The sequence below is a fragment of the Zootermopsis nevadensis genome, unplaced genomic scaffold (assembly GCF_977971745.1).
Source record: "Zootermopsis nevadensis isolate Lab colony 2312 unplaced genomic scaffold, Znev_1.0 Znev_ptg000024l, whole genome shotgun sequence".
Taxonomy (NCBI): Eukaryota; Metazoa; Arthropoda; class Insecta; order Blattodea; family Termopsidae; genus Zootermopsis; species Zootermopsis nevadensis.
The window spans coordinates 3,042,713-3,059,266 of record NW_028259156.1 but is presented as its reverse complement, the minus strand read 5'-3'; the positions used below and the strand labels follow the sequence as shown (position 1 = coordinate 3,059,266).

General features: G+C 40.4%; 1 protein-coding gene across 2 annotated transcripts in view; it reads right to left on the bottom strand.

The window, feature by feature from the left end:
* The window catches only part of LOC110827309 (anosmin-1 Kallmann syndrome 1), a 48,510-nt gene that overhangs the window by 17,942 nt on the left and 14,014 nt on the right, over positions 1 to 16,554 (bottom strand). For both annotated transcript variants that reach the window (XM_087355170.1, XM_022058853.2), the window contains exon 2: positions 7 to 199. In XM_087355170.1, the coding sequence (XP_087211296.1) occupies positions 7 to 199 (193 nt within the window). The remainder of the gene's footprint in view (positions 1 to 6; positions 200 to 16,554) is intronic.

Here is a 16,554-nt window from a genome sequence, read left to right as displayed (position 1 = left end):
TCGTACCTGGAACGTTTTGAAGACCTTGGGCACGCTGACAGGTGACGCCACAACTATGCGAGCAGCATTTGTCCGTCCCAGTACACTCAGGATCATCATTGCAGGCTTCGATGCAGGCTGCATCAAACACGGAGAGCGACGAGGCATTCGGACACAGTCCTGGCTTCACATAATCGGACGACAAACAAGTATCGACGCACTGAAAAAAAAACACACTAAATTAACTTCCTGTAAAAAATGAGAGAGAATTTTCAGTGAGGGGGGGATCCTTTTTATGTTTTGTGTAACACTGAACAACAATTTTTTATTTATTTAGTATTCTGTGTGACGACAGGTCCATATGAACAGGATCCTTCCATCCTTTTCTCGGACTGGGACCTGTTCATATACGTTCTTGGCAGATGATCCAGAAGTGGTTTGCCATTGCCTTCTTCTGTGTGTGAATGGAGTAATTGTTGGGATGCCACGGAGGAAAACTCCGTGTTGCCTAGACCACGGCCTTGCCCAACACAAGTTATAAATTCGGGCACCGCTGGGAATCGAACCCGAGACCCCAGGATTACAAGGCCAGCGTTCTAACCTCTTGATCAACAATAACAAATCAAAATTATATTTACGAGGAAATTAGGAGACTAAATTCTGTAAATGCTTGCTACTTCTCAGTTCAAAGTAATTATTCGATTTGGTTCAATAACTTCTGAACATGAAACAAAGTATACAAATAAGCGACGAATCGATTAGACACTCAGTAGAATGTCAGTTACGGTGAGCGCTAGGGTCCATGTTTTGATGTTGATGGTAATGAGACAGAGATGACCCTGAATCTCCTGCTGCTAGTTAATGATGAGTTGGGTGATGATGCCCTGTATCAGTAGGACACTCGCTGATATAATCTCTCATTTCCACCTACCGTTTCATCTCCACCGCACGACACACGTATACTGCCTAATCACAACTAGCACGAAATTGCAAAACACATCTGTCCACCTTCGAACACTTGTTTCCAGAACAGGTGTTCTGATTAGGAACTCATTCTTTTTATATCACCCTATGAATATGTCTTTATTATTGTTTTATACGAAGTAATTACTGCTGTTGTTAGGAGATGCTTACCTGGAGCATAATAACGTAGATAAATGTAGAATTTGACGTTCTCCGGATGATGTTTGTTTATACAGTGATATTATGAGTTGTTTCCAGAAGATTATACGGTTCAACAAACCAATAAGTTCATTAACTAAGCTTACACATTTTCCAAATGCAATATTTGCGATTTCGTGTCTTTGTTAGATTTGATTTTCAATTTATGTAAACAATATTCCATCGTACATAAAGATAAGATTAATATCCTTATGAATTATTTGATAATATTAGCTAATCCAAAGTAATTTCATTTGAAAACGTGGCAATTATCCCTATTTTAAAACATATATAAAAATGTCTTAATAAAATTCCCTTCGAAGATAATACAATTTGGTTCATTATATACCAATCACATATAAACAACAAATACACAAAATCATGTTAAGCACGACGTACATATACAGAACAACTTCGAATACGATATTAAAATACAATAAAATCTGGAAGAAAACATCATTTTGATATCTGATAAACATCTGACTAAACGTTGCATTTAAGAAATTATATTTAAGTTTATATAATTTATACACCTGAAGATAGTTCATTTGGAACTGAAACATGTCGTGTGAAAAGTGATGTTCTAATGTAAATCGAACATTTCGATAGAGAACATCATTTTAATATATTTTAAATATTTAAATGTTAATTATAGTAATATTTTAATATTTAATAGGAATTTTATTGTGATTATTAGTCTGACAAGATTAAACAAACAAATATAAATTCTCGTATGTGGTATCCGACTGTTGGATTCACAGTGGCCACCCCGATAACCGTAACTCAAATTCAGGTCAGGAACTTAAAATTCATCCGTTTTCTGATTAGGCTGTAAGAGACGAAATATGGACCGAATAGAGGTAGAAAAGATGACTCGTCCGTATGACGGCGTATAGTAGAACCTCTGGGCGATAGAACAATAATTCGACTCAGAAAGCGTATCAGTCTTTGTTCAATGGCAATAACCTCGCAGTGCATCCGCTGAATTATTCGGAATAACAGACGAAGGACAAGTATCTGAAAGTCTGTAGCAGAGATTAATTCACATTACGTTGGCAAATTTTCATTTTTCCCCCCACAAATTTATATCGTTCAAAATACTCAAATTACTTGTCAATTATATATTTCAAAAGCGGTTTTATATGTACGTCACTTTTGTTAACCGCGGTATCTGGTTTTATGTATCCGCGATTCTTAGGCATGTTCGGTTATCATGAATTGAATAAAAATGTATCCATTAACTTCGCAACGTTTGACAGTATTTAACAACAGAACCGCTGAATGAATTTTCACAAATTTTGATGCCTGAAAGCACGTACGAGGTGCGATCGGAAAGTTTCAAGACTGCGCGTATAAAAACCCGTACACTTATCTCAGGTATTAAATTCATCCATCACCCTCGAAGTAGTTCCCCTGGGAGTGAACACAACGATCCCAGCGCCGCTGCCAAGCCTGGAAGCATCCCTGGAAATCTGCGATTCTGCCTGAATCTCTTCTATCGTCTCAAATCTCCTTCCCTTTAGCTGAATTTTCATCTTTGGGAAGAGGAAGAAGTCACACGGCGATTAAGGAGGGTGGGGGATGACGGCCATGGTGTTTGAGGCCAAAAACTGCCGAACTTTGAGGGCGGTGTGCGCTGGCGCGTTGTCATGATGCGTCGCATGTGGAGTTCTTCCTTTAGAATCAGCTGACAGGTCCCATAGCCTATCCCAACAATGTCGCACAAGTCGTTGATGGTACGACGTCGATCTTCGTAACATTTTCGGGCGTTGTGCTTGAAGATGGTCGTCCAGAACGCTCGTCATCATCGACAGAGGTTCGGCCATTTTTAAAACGTGAATGCCACACAAAAGTTTGTGCACGACCCATTGCGGACTCCCCAAATGCTTGCTTTAGCATTTCATAGGTTTCCGTAGCCGTTTTGGCGAGTCTTTGGCAAAATTTGATGCACACGCCATTCCGAAATCGCAGGAGGGTCGGTGTAATGCACTACCAAAACGCCCGTAACTAAGAAACAAATGCTAATTCGATAATGCCGGCTGGCACACTGATTCACTATGAATGTAGGCCGCACCCCCTAGCGGCAGAAGCTCGTACTACTTCCGGTTCGCCCTCTATTGACACAGTCTTGAAACTTTCCGATCGCACCTCGTAGTAACACACTTTCGTTTAAAATCAGACACAACATCGGGAATAATTTTGTGATTTTCCGCCAGAATTATTAATCTACATTCATTTCTCAGAAAAAAAATTTGATGTATTCGTCACAAAGGAGTCCACATTTAGGCCTACTGTATGAATGAATGTAATGGCAACTGAAATCAGTTCTCAGGATTTCTATTGCAGTAAGTCTGTTGCGTCACGTTTTTTTACCGTCTTGTCTAACTTGTTTCTAGATATGTTGTTACGTATCTACGTGTTGTAAACTTGCCTCAGACAACGGGCAATGTCTAGCACGAATCTGCTGTGAAGAATACGGAGGATGATCTCGAATGTTGAAATTTTGATCAAAGAATATGGATCTTTATAAGAAAGAGTACGTTTTCCAGGATTAAAGATTAAAGGTGATGCAGAATTAATTATCTCAACGGTAACAAATGTGCATTAGACCTAGGTCTATATTAAATAGATACACGACTTTCCTTATCCTATAAAAGTTGACTAACGTAATAGTGTCATAACATAGCCCAGAGCCTTCTAAAGACTTTCATATTTACCACGTGATATGATGTAACTTTAAATGACAAATAGGTATTGATTGTTAAATCTTATCTTATCGTAAACTTACTGATGTTAAGAATTCCTGCACCAGGGCACAGATTTGAAGGACTAAATTTGTCAGTCATCTTTAACGCAAAATTTGTTAACATTAAAAGCAAGTAATTGGTGTAGAACTATACGTGGTGACTTATGGCAATTTCTTTCATATGGACAAACTAATAAATATTATCACTAAAATGTGTTCTATATTGGAAAGTAAAGAGAAGAACTGAAGGAGGTGTTTTCTTATCATTTTCCAGACGTGAACCCATTTCCTACAGAGTCGCGGGCCGCAAGTTACAAATTATTCAATAATCCTTTAACAAATTCAATAAACAGTGGGATATTTTCCACTGATTTGGCCTACACTTCCAAATTCGTGTTTGATATCTGTTACAGAGATTCTGATTCATCCACTGTTTAACAGTAAGAGATAATCTAGTTCTTAATCTGATACAAAATAACTTAAGCCGTGTTTTCTCTTTATAAAATTTTACAATTTTACACACGGGGTAACAAATTATGTTATAAATACAATATTTTTATTTTATAAACAGGTAAAACGCGAAGCACACAGTAAGTTAGTTAAGAAAACTTATGGATCAAATTTCGACTTGTAACCAACTCATGTAAAACTTGTATACAAATCTGATTTTCTCAATATATTACGTGTTTCAGGGGTACCAAGGTAAGGTGAGAGGATAATATTAAATGTAATTACTATACAAACCTCCAAAATATATCTTAGGTTCCAATGGTAGGATATGTCATAACGGTTATAAATATTCAAATTTTGACACACACAACAGAAGATTTATTGAATGTCTGAATAGCCATTCGATGTTGAAGGGAAGTTTTTTTTATCACAATAATATCTCAAATTCAATATTTATACAACGTAGGACTTGGGTGACTTCTGAATGAAGAACGGAACAGTGTGTTAAAAGAAATCGTCGTACCTCATTGTAAATTAAAATTACATCGTTTATCTGGAAACGTAAGTAATATTTGAGGTATGATAGCAGCATGACAAGGCAAGACCTAAACCCAGAAACTTCAAAACATAAAGCGTAAAGAAAACAAGATTAATTCAGATAGTACATAAAACGTGTTTTTGTCAGAGTGCAAGGTTCTTGCAGTAAGAGTTTAATGTTTTTCTGTTACATGGCACGTGTACATGCGTAGGCGAGTAGTCAAAATGTCGAGACGTACTTAACAAAGAGACAGCTTCAGTGCAAGGTACAAGAAATGTGATGATGTATATCCAACTTGTTAGGTTTCGAAGAATATTGTCTAAACTGGACCGTTCTATGCACATTACACTGGTGACCTTGCAGGACAATACTTAAAATTTGTGTCCTGTCCAAAACAGGAAGGAAAATTAGAAATATTTATAGTTTAGGAAAACCTTTTTTGTTTTCAAAAGACAGCGATTTAGCTATCCAGAAAAATCTAAGCCCAAAATAAATCCAGTCCACACCCTCCCAAAAAATTTCCTTCAAATGTGTCTTAATAGTCGTCTTTAAAATATTCTCTTACATTTGGGTTTTCGTAATAACATTCTATACGCATTTCTCATTTCTCTTGTTTACGTTATTTGCCGAATCTGTCAGTAATCTTTCTTAAATTCAAATATTTTTTTCGATGTTATTCTCTTCACGTAATATCCCAAGTTTCACAATCAATAGACGGTGTTAAAGATGGCAGACAGGAAGCATTAATGAATTCATCTGTCCTTAACTTGTTCTTGAAATAAATTCTAATTTCCTGCAGTGTTTCCATAATATTTAAAACTGTACCATATTTTCTTAAGGACTTACGTAATGTACAGACTTACATTTCTTCACTTTTACTCTCATATTAATTTCCAACTAACTTCTAATTTAAATTCTGTGTTTTTCTTTGTTATATTTATATTTTCGCAAATTAAATTAATTTTATCAGTACATAACTGAAGCTGATGTTTCCCATTAATTTCAAATCCTTTTTATATGTTCCTCGTTTGTATTACGGAGTGTTGCATTATCAGTAAAACTCAATTTACGTGTCTATAAGAGCCGCTTATGCAAAATGCTAATTTCCATGCACAGTGAGGCTTTGTCTTCGCACACAGACTCTCACTTGTCTGGAGCAAACTCGACATTTTATGAATCCTTGTTTACAAGAACCCAGCACTAAGCCTAAACTTGAGCTACACGAATTCTGTACACCCCCAAAATCCATACGAATTCAACTTAAGACATGGACGTTTTCAATTCCACGATGACGTTAAACTATGTCTCTAAGGAACCCATTGTCGACCTTCCAAATGATACATGAATTAAAATCAATCACCGATGAAAGCACTCGGAGAGAAACCTGTCCGAGTGCAACTCTGTCCACCACAAATTCCACGTGGACTGAATTTGGCGCAAACCCGGGCCTCTGCGGTGAGAAACCGGCGGCTAACCGCCTGAGCTACAAGTCTATATTTAATGGACCACTGTAGCTCGACGTGTGGAAGTCTGTATGGAGACCGGTCATAAACATAGCTTACATACAATTCTGTACAAATAGTTATTTGCTATAAATTTCAAATATGATGAACATGTTAAAATTTGAGAATTAAGATGTGGAAAATTTAAAGCAATGGGAATCAGTATTATACTGAAAACCTAATTCTGGAATACATCAATAATTAACAACTAACCAAATGCGTTCAAGGAAAACTTATTTGTATTAATATTATCTTTCGATTTTCTTACGTAGTTCGCGTACCATAGGTTGAGAAACGCTGGTCCCATTTAAATACCACTAAGCTATGCAAATTCAACTACTATTAAAAAGTGTTTTGATTTTCTTTTATAACTTGCATAAAACGGAAGAAACTTTGCTAAATACGGTAAAAATATGTTCTGAGAGGATCACAGTTCCTTTTGTTTGAACACTGAGCCTGTGAAATATTTTTCACGGACTGTACCACTGTCTCTAGTGAGATGCGTAATAAATCGTGCCTCTCTGCGTCCTGTCGTTCGGTAGAGAATAAAGCAGGTCTAAGTCGACAGATCGGACTTTGGCGACGTCTAAACATCTCTTACTGCGTGCAGATACACGATGTATAAACCACGGATTTCATAATCTCAGAACTAGGCTTCCTTTCGAGCTCTTTGTGTTCGTAAGTTCAAGACCAAGTTCAACACCAGGAAAGTATAAACGACGAAGTCACTACCCATAAAGAACGCTTGAAAAAAAGACGAATGAATATGCAAATGTCAGTGGCGGATTGCTTTATGCGAAAAAAATAATTAAAAAATATAATTTCCTACTAGGAAGATGGGATATTTGTTCAATAACTTTATCAGATATAAAAACTTCTATTCTAAGTAAATATGAGAGCTACACACCCGACGGTGTTCCTTCACTATATGATGTATGGCGAAACACTGGCTTCTCTGGACACGTGTCAGAATGAGACGACTGTCTCTCCTGATTCTTTCACTATTACAAGGTACACAAAGTCTTACCATGAAAACTAGGATAGAAAGGCTTGAATGATACGCTGACAGCCTCAGTTTGACTCCAGATCGCGTAAAGAATTCGTAAAATACGCGGCGGACTCAGTCCGACAGAGACCGCAAAGGGCTAGACCAGGGTGGTCCAACATTTTTCCTCGCTCGGGCCAGAAAAGTGTTCCTGTTGGACGCAAGGGCGAAGAAACCCCTACCGTCACTATTTTTGCATTATCTTTAACAATACCAGTTCAGAAATTACAAATTAACCATCGAATATGCTGAAATATAAATTTTATTTAAATGTTCACAAACTACCACAGAGTTTATTATTTTAAATTTTCTCCTGCAACAAATTGTATCTCTCACAATTTTTTACCTGGAAAACTCACACAAATTTAAACTCCGTTACTTTTAACAGCTTGTATCTGATACAATAACAATTTTTACCAGTGACGGAATATCAACTTCGAAAAAAATTGGGTTTGTACTAACTAGTAACAAATTAACAAACACTTTCGCGGGGCGGATCCGGCCCGCGGGTCGCCAGTTGTAACACGTTTAATCTAGAATGTGTGCTACTGGCAGAGTCGTTAAATAAACCATAAATGAATAATTCATGTCGCCCTCGACATATATATACTGCGGCATCTGGAGGAAGTTAAGTTGTTTAAATGAATTGCAGGAAAGATTCAAGCGAGTTGGCCTTTGCTTCTCTACAGATGCAACCGTCGGTCGCTTAGAAACTACGCACCAAGCGATTGCATTTGATAAATGAACCGGTCGGGGAGTCGAAGACGGATTTGACTGTGGTTCGTCTTACATAACAGAAACTAGGCCACGGAAGGTGCAGCGTTGCACCTAACAGACAGAGAGACAAATCTTTGCATTTAAATCAGAGGAAGCTATTTACGGGTTGACCATGAACAGGCGATGTTATAGAATTTATACATCCATTTCACAGAAGTAATAGGATTCACAGAAATAAACTAAAAAAAACAATAATAAACATAAGAAGAAACATTCTGAAAAAAATTGATCGACTATGTACAGAATGCGATGAAACTATTGACCACCTAACATCAAGACGTCTCATTCTGGCAAAGAATACATAATACGACATGATAAGTCTGTACACATCTAACTAACTAGATGGCTTAGTGAACCCGAAGGTTCATCACCGAATTAACCAAAGCCCTCCACCGGACCCTGTCCTGGGCCAACAAAATCCAGTCTCCTTCAACTCCTATCTCCCATAGATCCCGCCTGAGATTATCCTCCCATCTACGTCTAGGTCTCCCCAGCGGTCTCTTCCCCTCAGGCTTCCCAAATAGTGGACCCAACCAACCAGATGGCTTATGAAACCCGAAGGTTTATCACCGAATTAACCAAAGCCCTCCAACGGACCAACAAACTCCAGTCTCCTTCAACTCCTATCTCCCATAGATCCCGCCTGACATTATCCTCCCATCTATGTCTAGGTCTCCCCAGCGGTCTCCTCCCCTCAGGCTTCCCAAATAGTGGACCCAACCAACCAGATGGCTTACGGAACCCGAAGGTTTATCACCGAATTAACCAAAGCCCTCCAACGGACCAACAAACTCCAGTCTCCTTCAACTCCTATCTCCCATAGATCCCGCCTGACATTATCCTCCCATCTATGTCTAGGTCTCCCCAGCGGTCTCCTCCCCTCAGGCTTCCCAAATAGTGGACCCAACCAACCAGATGGCTTACGGAACCCGAAGGTTTATCACCGAATTAACCAAAGCCCTCCAACGGACCAACAAACTCCAGTCTCCTTCAACTCCTATCTCCCATAGATCCCGCCTGACATTATCCTCCCATCTATGTCTAGGTCTCCCCAGCGGTCTCCTCCCCTCAGGCTTCCCAAATAGTCGACCCAACCAACCAGATGGCTTACGGAACCCGAAGGTTTATCACCGAATTAACCAAAGCCCTCCAAAGGACCAACAAACTCCAGTCTCCTTCAACTCCTATCTCCCATAGATCCCGCCTGACATTATCCTCCCATCTATGTCTAGGTCTCCCCAGCGGTCTCCTCCCCTCAGGCTTCCCAAATAGTGGACCCAACCAACCAGATGGCTTACGGAACCCGAAGGTTTATCACCGAATTAACCAAAGCCCTCCAACGGACCAACAAACTCCAGTCTCCTTCAACTCCTATCTCCCATAGATCCCGCCTGACATTATCCTCCCATCTATGTCTAGGTCTCCCCAGCGGTCTCTTCCCCTCAGGCTTCCCAAATAGTGGACCCAACCAACCAGATGGCTTATGAAACCCGAAGGTTTATCACCGAATTAACCAAAGCCCTCCAACGGACCAACAAACTCCAGTCTCCTTCAACTCCTATCTCCCATAGATCCCGCCTGACATTATCCTCCCATCTATGTCTAGGTCTCCCCAGCGGTCTCCTCCCCTCAGGCTTCCCAAATAGTGGACCCAACCAACCAGATGGCTTATGAAACCCGAAGGTTTATCACCGAATTAACCAAAGCCCTGTCCTGGGCCAACAAAATCCAGTCTCCTTCAACTCCTGTCTCCCATAGATCCCGCCTGAGATTATCCTCCCATCTACGTCTAGGTCTCCCCAGAGGTCTCTTCCCCTCAGGCTTCCCAACCAGTACCCGGTGCTCACCTCTTGTCCCATCCATGCGCGCTACATGCCCCACCAATCTCATTCTTCTCGACTTAATCACCCTGACAATATTAGGGGAGGAGTACAGATTTTTAAGCTCGTCATTACGCAGTTTTCTCCAGACCCCATCGTCTTCTCTCCTAGGCCCAAATATCCTCCTCAACACCCAATTCTCAAACACCTGCAATCTGTGTTCCTCCCTCGGAGTGAGAGACCATGTTTCGCACCCATACAAAACAGGCCTCATTTAGCAATTAAAAATCAGAAACATAAAATGTTCTCACTGATAGAAGTTGCAATACCATCGGACAGGAATGCAATACAGAAGGAGTTCAAAAACAAATTAAAAACAAAAAAACTTAAGTACAGAAATTCAGCAAACTTGGGACATGCAACTTTTTGTCTCACCGGTAATCACCGGAACCACAAGAACTGGAACGAAAGGACTAACAAAAGAATATCTGGAAACAATACCAGGAAAGCATCCGACAGAATCCGTACAACAAAGAACATCCACGCTAGGAACATCACATATTAACAAGGAAAGAACAGTCAAAAACCAGAATTTACCATTACCAGGAAAACCGGTGACAAATGAAGAAATAATTCATCTTCATTCTTGAGGAGCTAACAGTCCACACCCCCTGGCAACATTCAAGATCCATTTTGAAGATCAACTGATTCTTTAACACAACCATCCACAACACATGTAACGTCGAAACACTGTATTTTAACGCAGTGGTATTCAACCTCGGGTACGCGTACTCTCGGGGGTACGCGAAGACATCTTAGGGGGTACGTGAAATTTAAAAAATATATATATATTATTTTATGATAAACACTGAATAATCAGTAATGTAATTTATTTTAAATGTAGATTATATAAAAAGTAAAGTAAAGTTTGTCCCACTATACGCCATGTAGGCGTTTGGGGTGAGTGGAGGTATAGCTCCTCTCTTCCTTGACCCCGGCACTAGATGGGGGTGAGTGGTCAGCATCACGCCCCGGCCGGCTTTACCCCCGGGAAAGGACCCCGGTACCCATTGTATAGGAGGCTGGGTGGGCCCCAGAGCCGGTCTGGACGCAGAGGCTAGAGGAAAAATCCTCTGCCCCCGTCGGGGATCGAACCCCGGTCGTCCAGCCCGTAGCTAGTCACTATACTGACTGAGCTATACTATGTATAAATTGAATTATACACCAACAACTTTGGGGGTACAAAATTGAAGAGAAATTATATCTGGGGGTACGCGAAGACATCTTAGGAGGTACGTGAAATTTAAAAAATATATTATTTTATGATAAACACTGAATAATCAGTAATGTAATTTATTTAATTTATTTTAGATGTAGATTATATACTATGTATAACTTGAATTATACACCAACAACTTTGGGGGTACAAAGTTGAAGAGAAATTATATCTGGGGGTACGCGAAGACATCTTAGGGGGTACGTGAAATTTAAAAAAAATATTATTTTATGATAAACACTGAATAATCAGTAATGTAATTTATTTAATTTATTTTAGATGTAGATTATATACTATGTATAACTTGAATTATACACCAACAATTTTGGAGGTACAAAGTTGAAGAGAAATTATATCTTGGGGTACGCGAACAAAAAAGGTTGAATACCACTGCTTTGAAGTATGAAGTGTTAACTTTCAATTGCAAATGGTAAACCAACGTTGTGTTAACAGGTTACCGGACAAAACATTTATACAGGATATGAGACTTTCGCGGCGAGTACAATTATTAAAATTTTTCCGGGCAATCAGCCACGTCAACTGGTTATTGTAGTAAACCGACGTTTCGGGTACCAACTCTGTCCCCATCATTAGGGTTCTGATGTGACTCACATTTCCATAAAAGTCAGGGAAATTTCTTGGCAAACTGAGTAACTTTTAGTTATGCAAGAACTGTTACGATTATAATTAAATTCTTCTACGCTGTGTTAACTCTTTGGTACACAGTATTTCTTGATAAGCTAATGTTACCATCAGGTAGTGAAGAAATTCTCTGTCTTTTAAGGGACCCCAAAGTTTAATTGCCGTGTATACAAGAGCCCGAGTACCCGCTTAATATTTGGTGACATCCGGTTTTCTTACGTTTAGGAGTCGTTACCACGCTCAAAACCCCATCTAGAGGACCATCTTTGATCGGCTGTCCACCGACTACCTTTTGAACATATTCCCAGGTACAATTTGTTGGCCCAGGACAGGGTCCGGTGGAGGGCTTTGGTTAATTCGGTGATGAACCTTCGGGTTCCGTAAGCCATCTGGTTGGTTGGATCCACTATTTGGGAAGCCTGAGGGGAAGAGACCGCTGGGGAGACCTAGACGAAGATGGGAGGATAATGTCAGGCGGGATCTATGGGAGATAGGAGTTGAAGGAGACTGGATTTTGTTGGCCCAGGACAGGGTCCAGTGGAGGGCTTTGGTTAATTCGGTGGTGAACCTTCGGGTTCCCTGAGCCATCTGGTTGGTTGGGTCCACTATTTGGGAAGCCTGAGGGGAAGAGACCTCTGGGGAGACCTAGACGTAGATAGGAGGATAATGTCAGGCGGGATCTATGGGAGATAGGAGTTGAAGGAGACAGGGTCCGGTGGAGGGCTTTGGTTAATTCGGTGATGAACCTTCGGGTTCCCTGAGCCATCTGGTTGGTTGGGTCCACTATTTGGGAAGCCTGAGGGGAAGAGACCTCTGGGAAGACCTAGACGTAGATAGGAGGATAATGTCAGGCGGGATCTATGGGAGATAGGAGTTGAAGGAGACTGGATTTTGTTGGCCCAGGACAGGGTCCGGTGGAGGGCTTTGGTTAATTCGGTGATGAACCTTCGGGTTTCATAAGCCATCTGGTTGGTTGGGTCCACTATTTGGGAAGCCTGAGGGGAAGAGACCTCTGGGGAGACCTAGACGTAGATGGGAGGATAATCTCAGGCGGGATCTATGGGAGATAGGAGTTGAAGGAGACTGGATTTTGTTGGCCCAGGACAGGGTCCGGTGGAGGGCTTTGGTTAATTCGGTGATGAACCTTCGGGTTTCATAAGCCATCTGGTTGGTTGGGTCCACTATTTGGGAAGCCTGAGGGGAAGAGACCTCTGGGGAGACCTAGACGTAGATGGGAGGATAATCTCAGGCGGGATCTATGGGAGATAGGAGTTGAAGGAGACTGGATTTTGTTGGCCCAGGACAGGGTCCGGTGGAGGGCTTTGGTTAATTCGGTGATAAACCTTCGGGTTCCGTAAGCCATCTGGTTAGTTGGGTCCACTATTTGGGAAGCCTGAGGGGAAGAGACCTCTGGGGAGACCTAGACGTAGATGGGAGGATAATCTCAGGCGGGATCTATGGGAGATAGGAGTCGAAGGAGACTGGATTTTGTTGGCCCAGGACAGGGTCCGGTGGAGGGCTTTGGTTAATTCGGTGATGAACCTTCGGGTTCGGTAAGCCATCTAGTTGGTTAGTTAGTTATTCCCAGGTACCACACAATCCGCGTCTCTTGGTTGTCTTCGCCACACACCCTCAAGACGCGTCTGTCACACTAAACATCGATTTCTCCGCAGCTTTGACACAATATAATCGCTTTAAATCAAATTAAAATTACGTTATCTCATTAAAATTTTAATTTCTTCATGCCGAAATAGCAAAGTGAATGGAATGTCGCTTTGAAGTTGTAATAAATTGTTCTCGAAGTCCTAACTAACTTCTTCCTTACGCCAGTTTCTCTTCGAGAACTTGAACACATCACGAGATGTCAGTAACCTCCTACTACTACAATGGCGAATCGTTATAAAAACTGCTTTAAACATCCGACAACTTAACGGAAATTTTCTAGGCATGGGATTTGTCTACGTTGCTTATACAGCGGTACTTCTTATGGTTGTCTGAAAGCCAAACTGCATTTTAGCTACCGGTAACTCGCATGCTATTCAATCTTTTTCAAGGAGAGCGTGTAGTAAAGAATTGCTTAGATGATATTAACTTTCTGAATCCCCGTGGTATCTATACGTACCACCTGCTTTAACAATCAGTGACTATGCATTTTGTATCGTTCTCAGTGTAAACAGGGATTACTTTGTTAACCATCATTAGCTATATGATCTTTGTAAAGTGTTGTTTTCTTGAATAAAAATTTTAAATTAATTATTCGGTTTTGTCCGTCTAATCACAATTATATTTAAAATTTTACAAATAAGATAATTAAAATATCATTTTATGTTCCACATCGAATAATCGATTTACATTATCGATTATTCGATGTGGAACATAAAATGATATTTTAATTATCTTATTTGTAAAATTTTAAATATAATTGTGATTAGACGGACAAAACCGAACAATTAATTTAATATTTGATTCACAATATGACGCAATTATACTATCTAATAAAAATTTTCTTGGATATTATCCATCGTCTAGTAAATATAAAACGTAAAAACGACGTTTCGGAGATGGGACTCTATCTCCGTCTTCAGGTTCCTACACAGTTGGGCCCACTAGATAGAGCTAATCCCTATCTCCGGACCTTTTCTTGTAAATTTGTTAACTGAATTTGTGCGTGTGTGTAAATTCGCTTCCAACTCGAAAACAGATACACGATTTGCACCAAACTTAGCAAGCTTATTCCTTGAGAACAGACAAACAGATTTTAGAAAGGCAAAAACTCCGAAAAATTTCCTTCTGTAGTTAAGAAATTATAAATGAGAGGAACTAAGGCCTAAGTATTTTTGTCCTGTGTTCAAGACCCGGTGAAGATAATATTTTTCACATATTTAAAACTAATTACGACAGATGGCTATTGAACACAAAGACTATAAATGCCAAAATGGTTCATTTCGTAGAAGAGACTGCATACAGAAATTTCACAACTCCAAATAGCCATCCTGGGTTAACATTATGGCGATATAAGGCAATAGGTATTGATTATAATTATAATCAATATGTTAATCGCACATTTTACTTCCCGGCGGATAGTGGCTACCAATTTGTGATGATGGAAATGATTTTATATTCTAAAAATTGCAATAAGATTACTTCCTTTCTTAATGATTGTGATTTTTGTAATAATTAAGGCTAATGGTCAGAAATAGTTTTATCTCAGCTTAAAATGACAGCCTTTGAAGAGGGAACAGGAACAAGGTTTCGAAGCTGTAATTTCAGGAAATCATCAGGGCGATGTTCACAGTTCTGACAACCTCTTCAATTATAGTAATAAGCACTTTTCGTACTGATAATTGAAGCCGAACCACAATGCCATATGCATGAATGAATGAATGAATGTCGACTATGTTTCATCTCAAATTTTCGTTACTAATCAATTAAAGTTAAATAACACCGAGTTAGTGTTTCATTACGCAGTTTCGTAGCAAGTCAGTGTTATTTATTTATTTAGTGTTCTGTCTGACGACAGGTCCATATGAACAGGATCCTTCCATCCTTTTCTCGGACTGGGACCTGTTCATATACGTTCTTGGCAGATGATCCAGAAGTGGTTTGCCATTGCCTTCTTCTGTGTGTGAATGGAGTAATTGTTGGGATGCCACGGAGGAAAACTCCGTGTTGCCTAGACCACGGCCTTGCCCAACACAAGTTATAAATTCGGGCACCGCCGGGAATCGAACCCGAGACCCCAGGATTACAAGGCCAGCGTTCTAACCGCTAGACCACCTCATCTTATTATTATTTAGTGTTCTGTCTGACGACAGGTCCATATGAACAGGATCCTTCCATCCTTTTCTCGGACTGGGACCTGTTCATATACGTTCTTGGCAGATGATCCAGAAGTGGTTTGCCATTGCCTTCTTCTGTGTGTGAATGGAGTAATTGTTGGGATGCCACGGAGGAAAACTCCGTGTTGCCTAGACCACGGCCTTGCCCAACACAAGTTATAAATTCGGGCACCGCCGGGAATCGAACCCGAGACCCCAGGATTACAAGGCCAGCGTTCTAACCGCTAGACCACCTCATCTTATTATTATTTAGTGTTCTGTCTGACGACAGGTCCATATGAACAGGATCCTTCCATCCTTTTCTCGGACTGGGACCTGTTCATATACGTTCTTGGCAGATGATCCAGAAGTGGTTTGCCATTGCCTTCTTCTGTGTGTGAATGGAGTAATTGTTGGGATGCCACGGAGGAAAACTCCGTGTTGCCTAGACCACGGCCTTGCCCAACACAAGTTATAAATTCGGGCACCGCCGGGAATCGAACCCGAGACCCCAGGATTACAAGGCCAGCGTTCTAACCGCTAGACCACCTCATCTTATTATTATTTAGTGTTCTGTCTGGCGACAGGTCCATATGAACAGGATCCTTCCATCCTTTTCTCGGACTGGGACCTGTTCATATACGTTCTTGGCAGATGATCCAGAAGTGGTTTGCCATTGCCTTCTTCTGTGTGTGAATGGAGTAATTGTTGGGATGCCGCGGAGGAAAACTCCGTGTTGCCTAGACCACGGCCTTGCCCAACACAAGTTATAAAATATTTGTGGTGATAGAATTACTCTT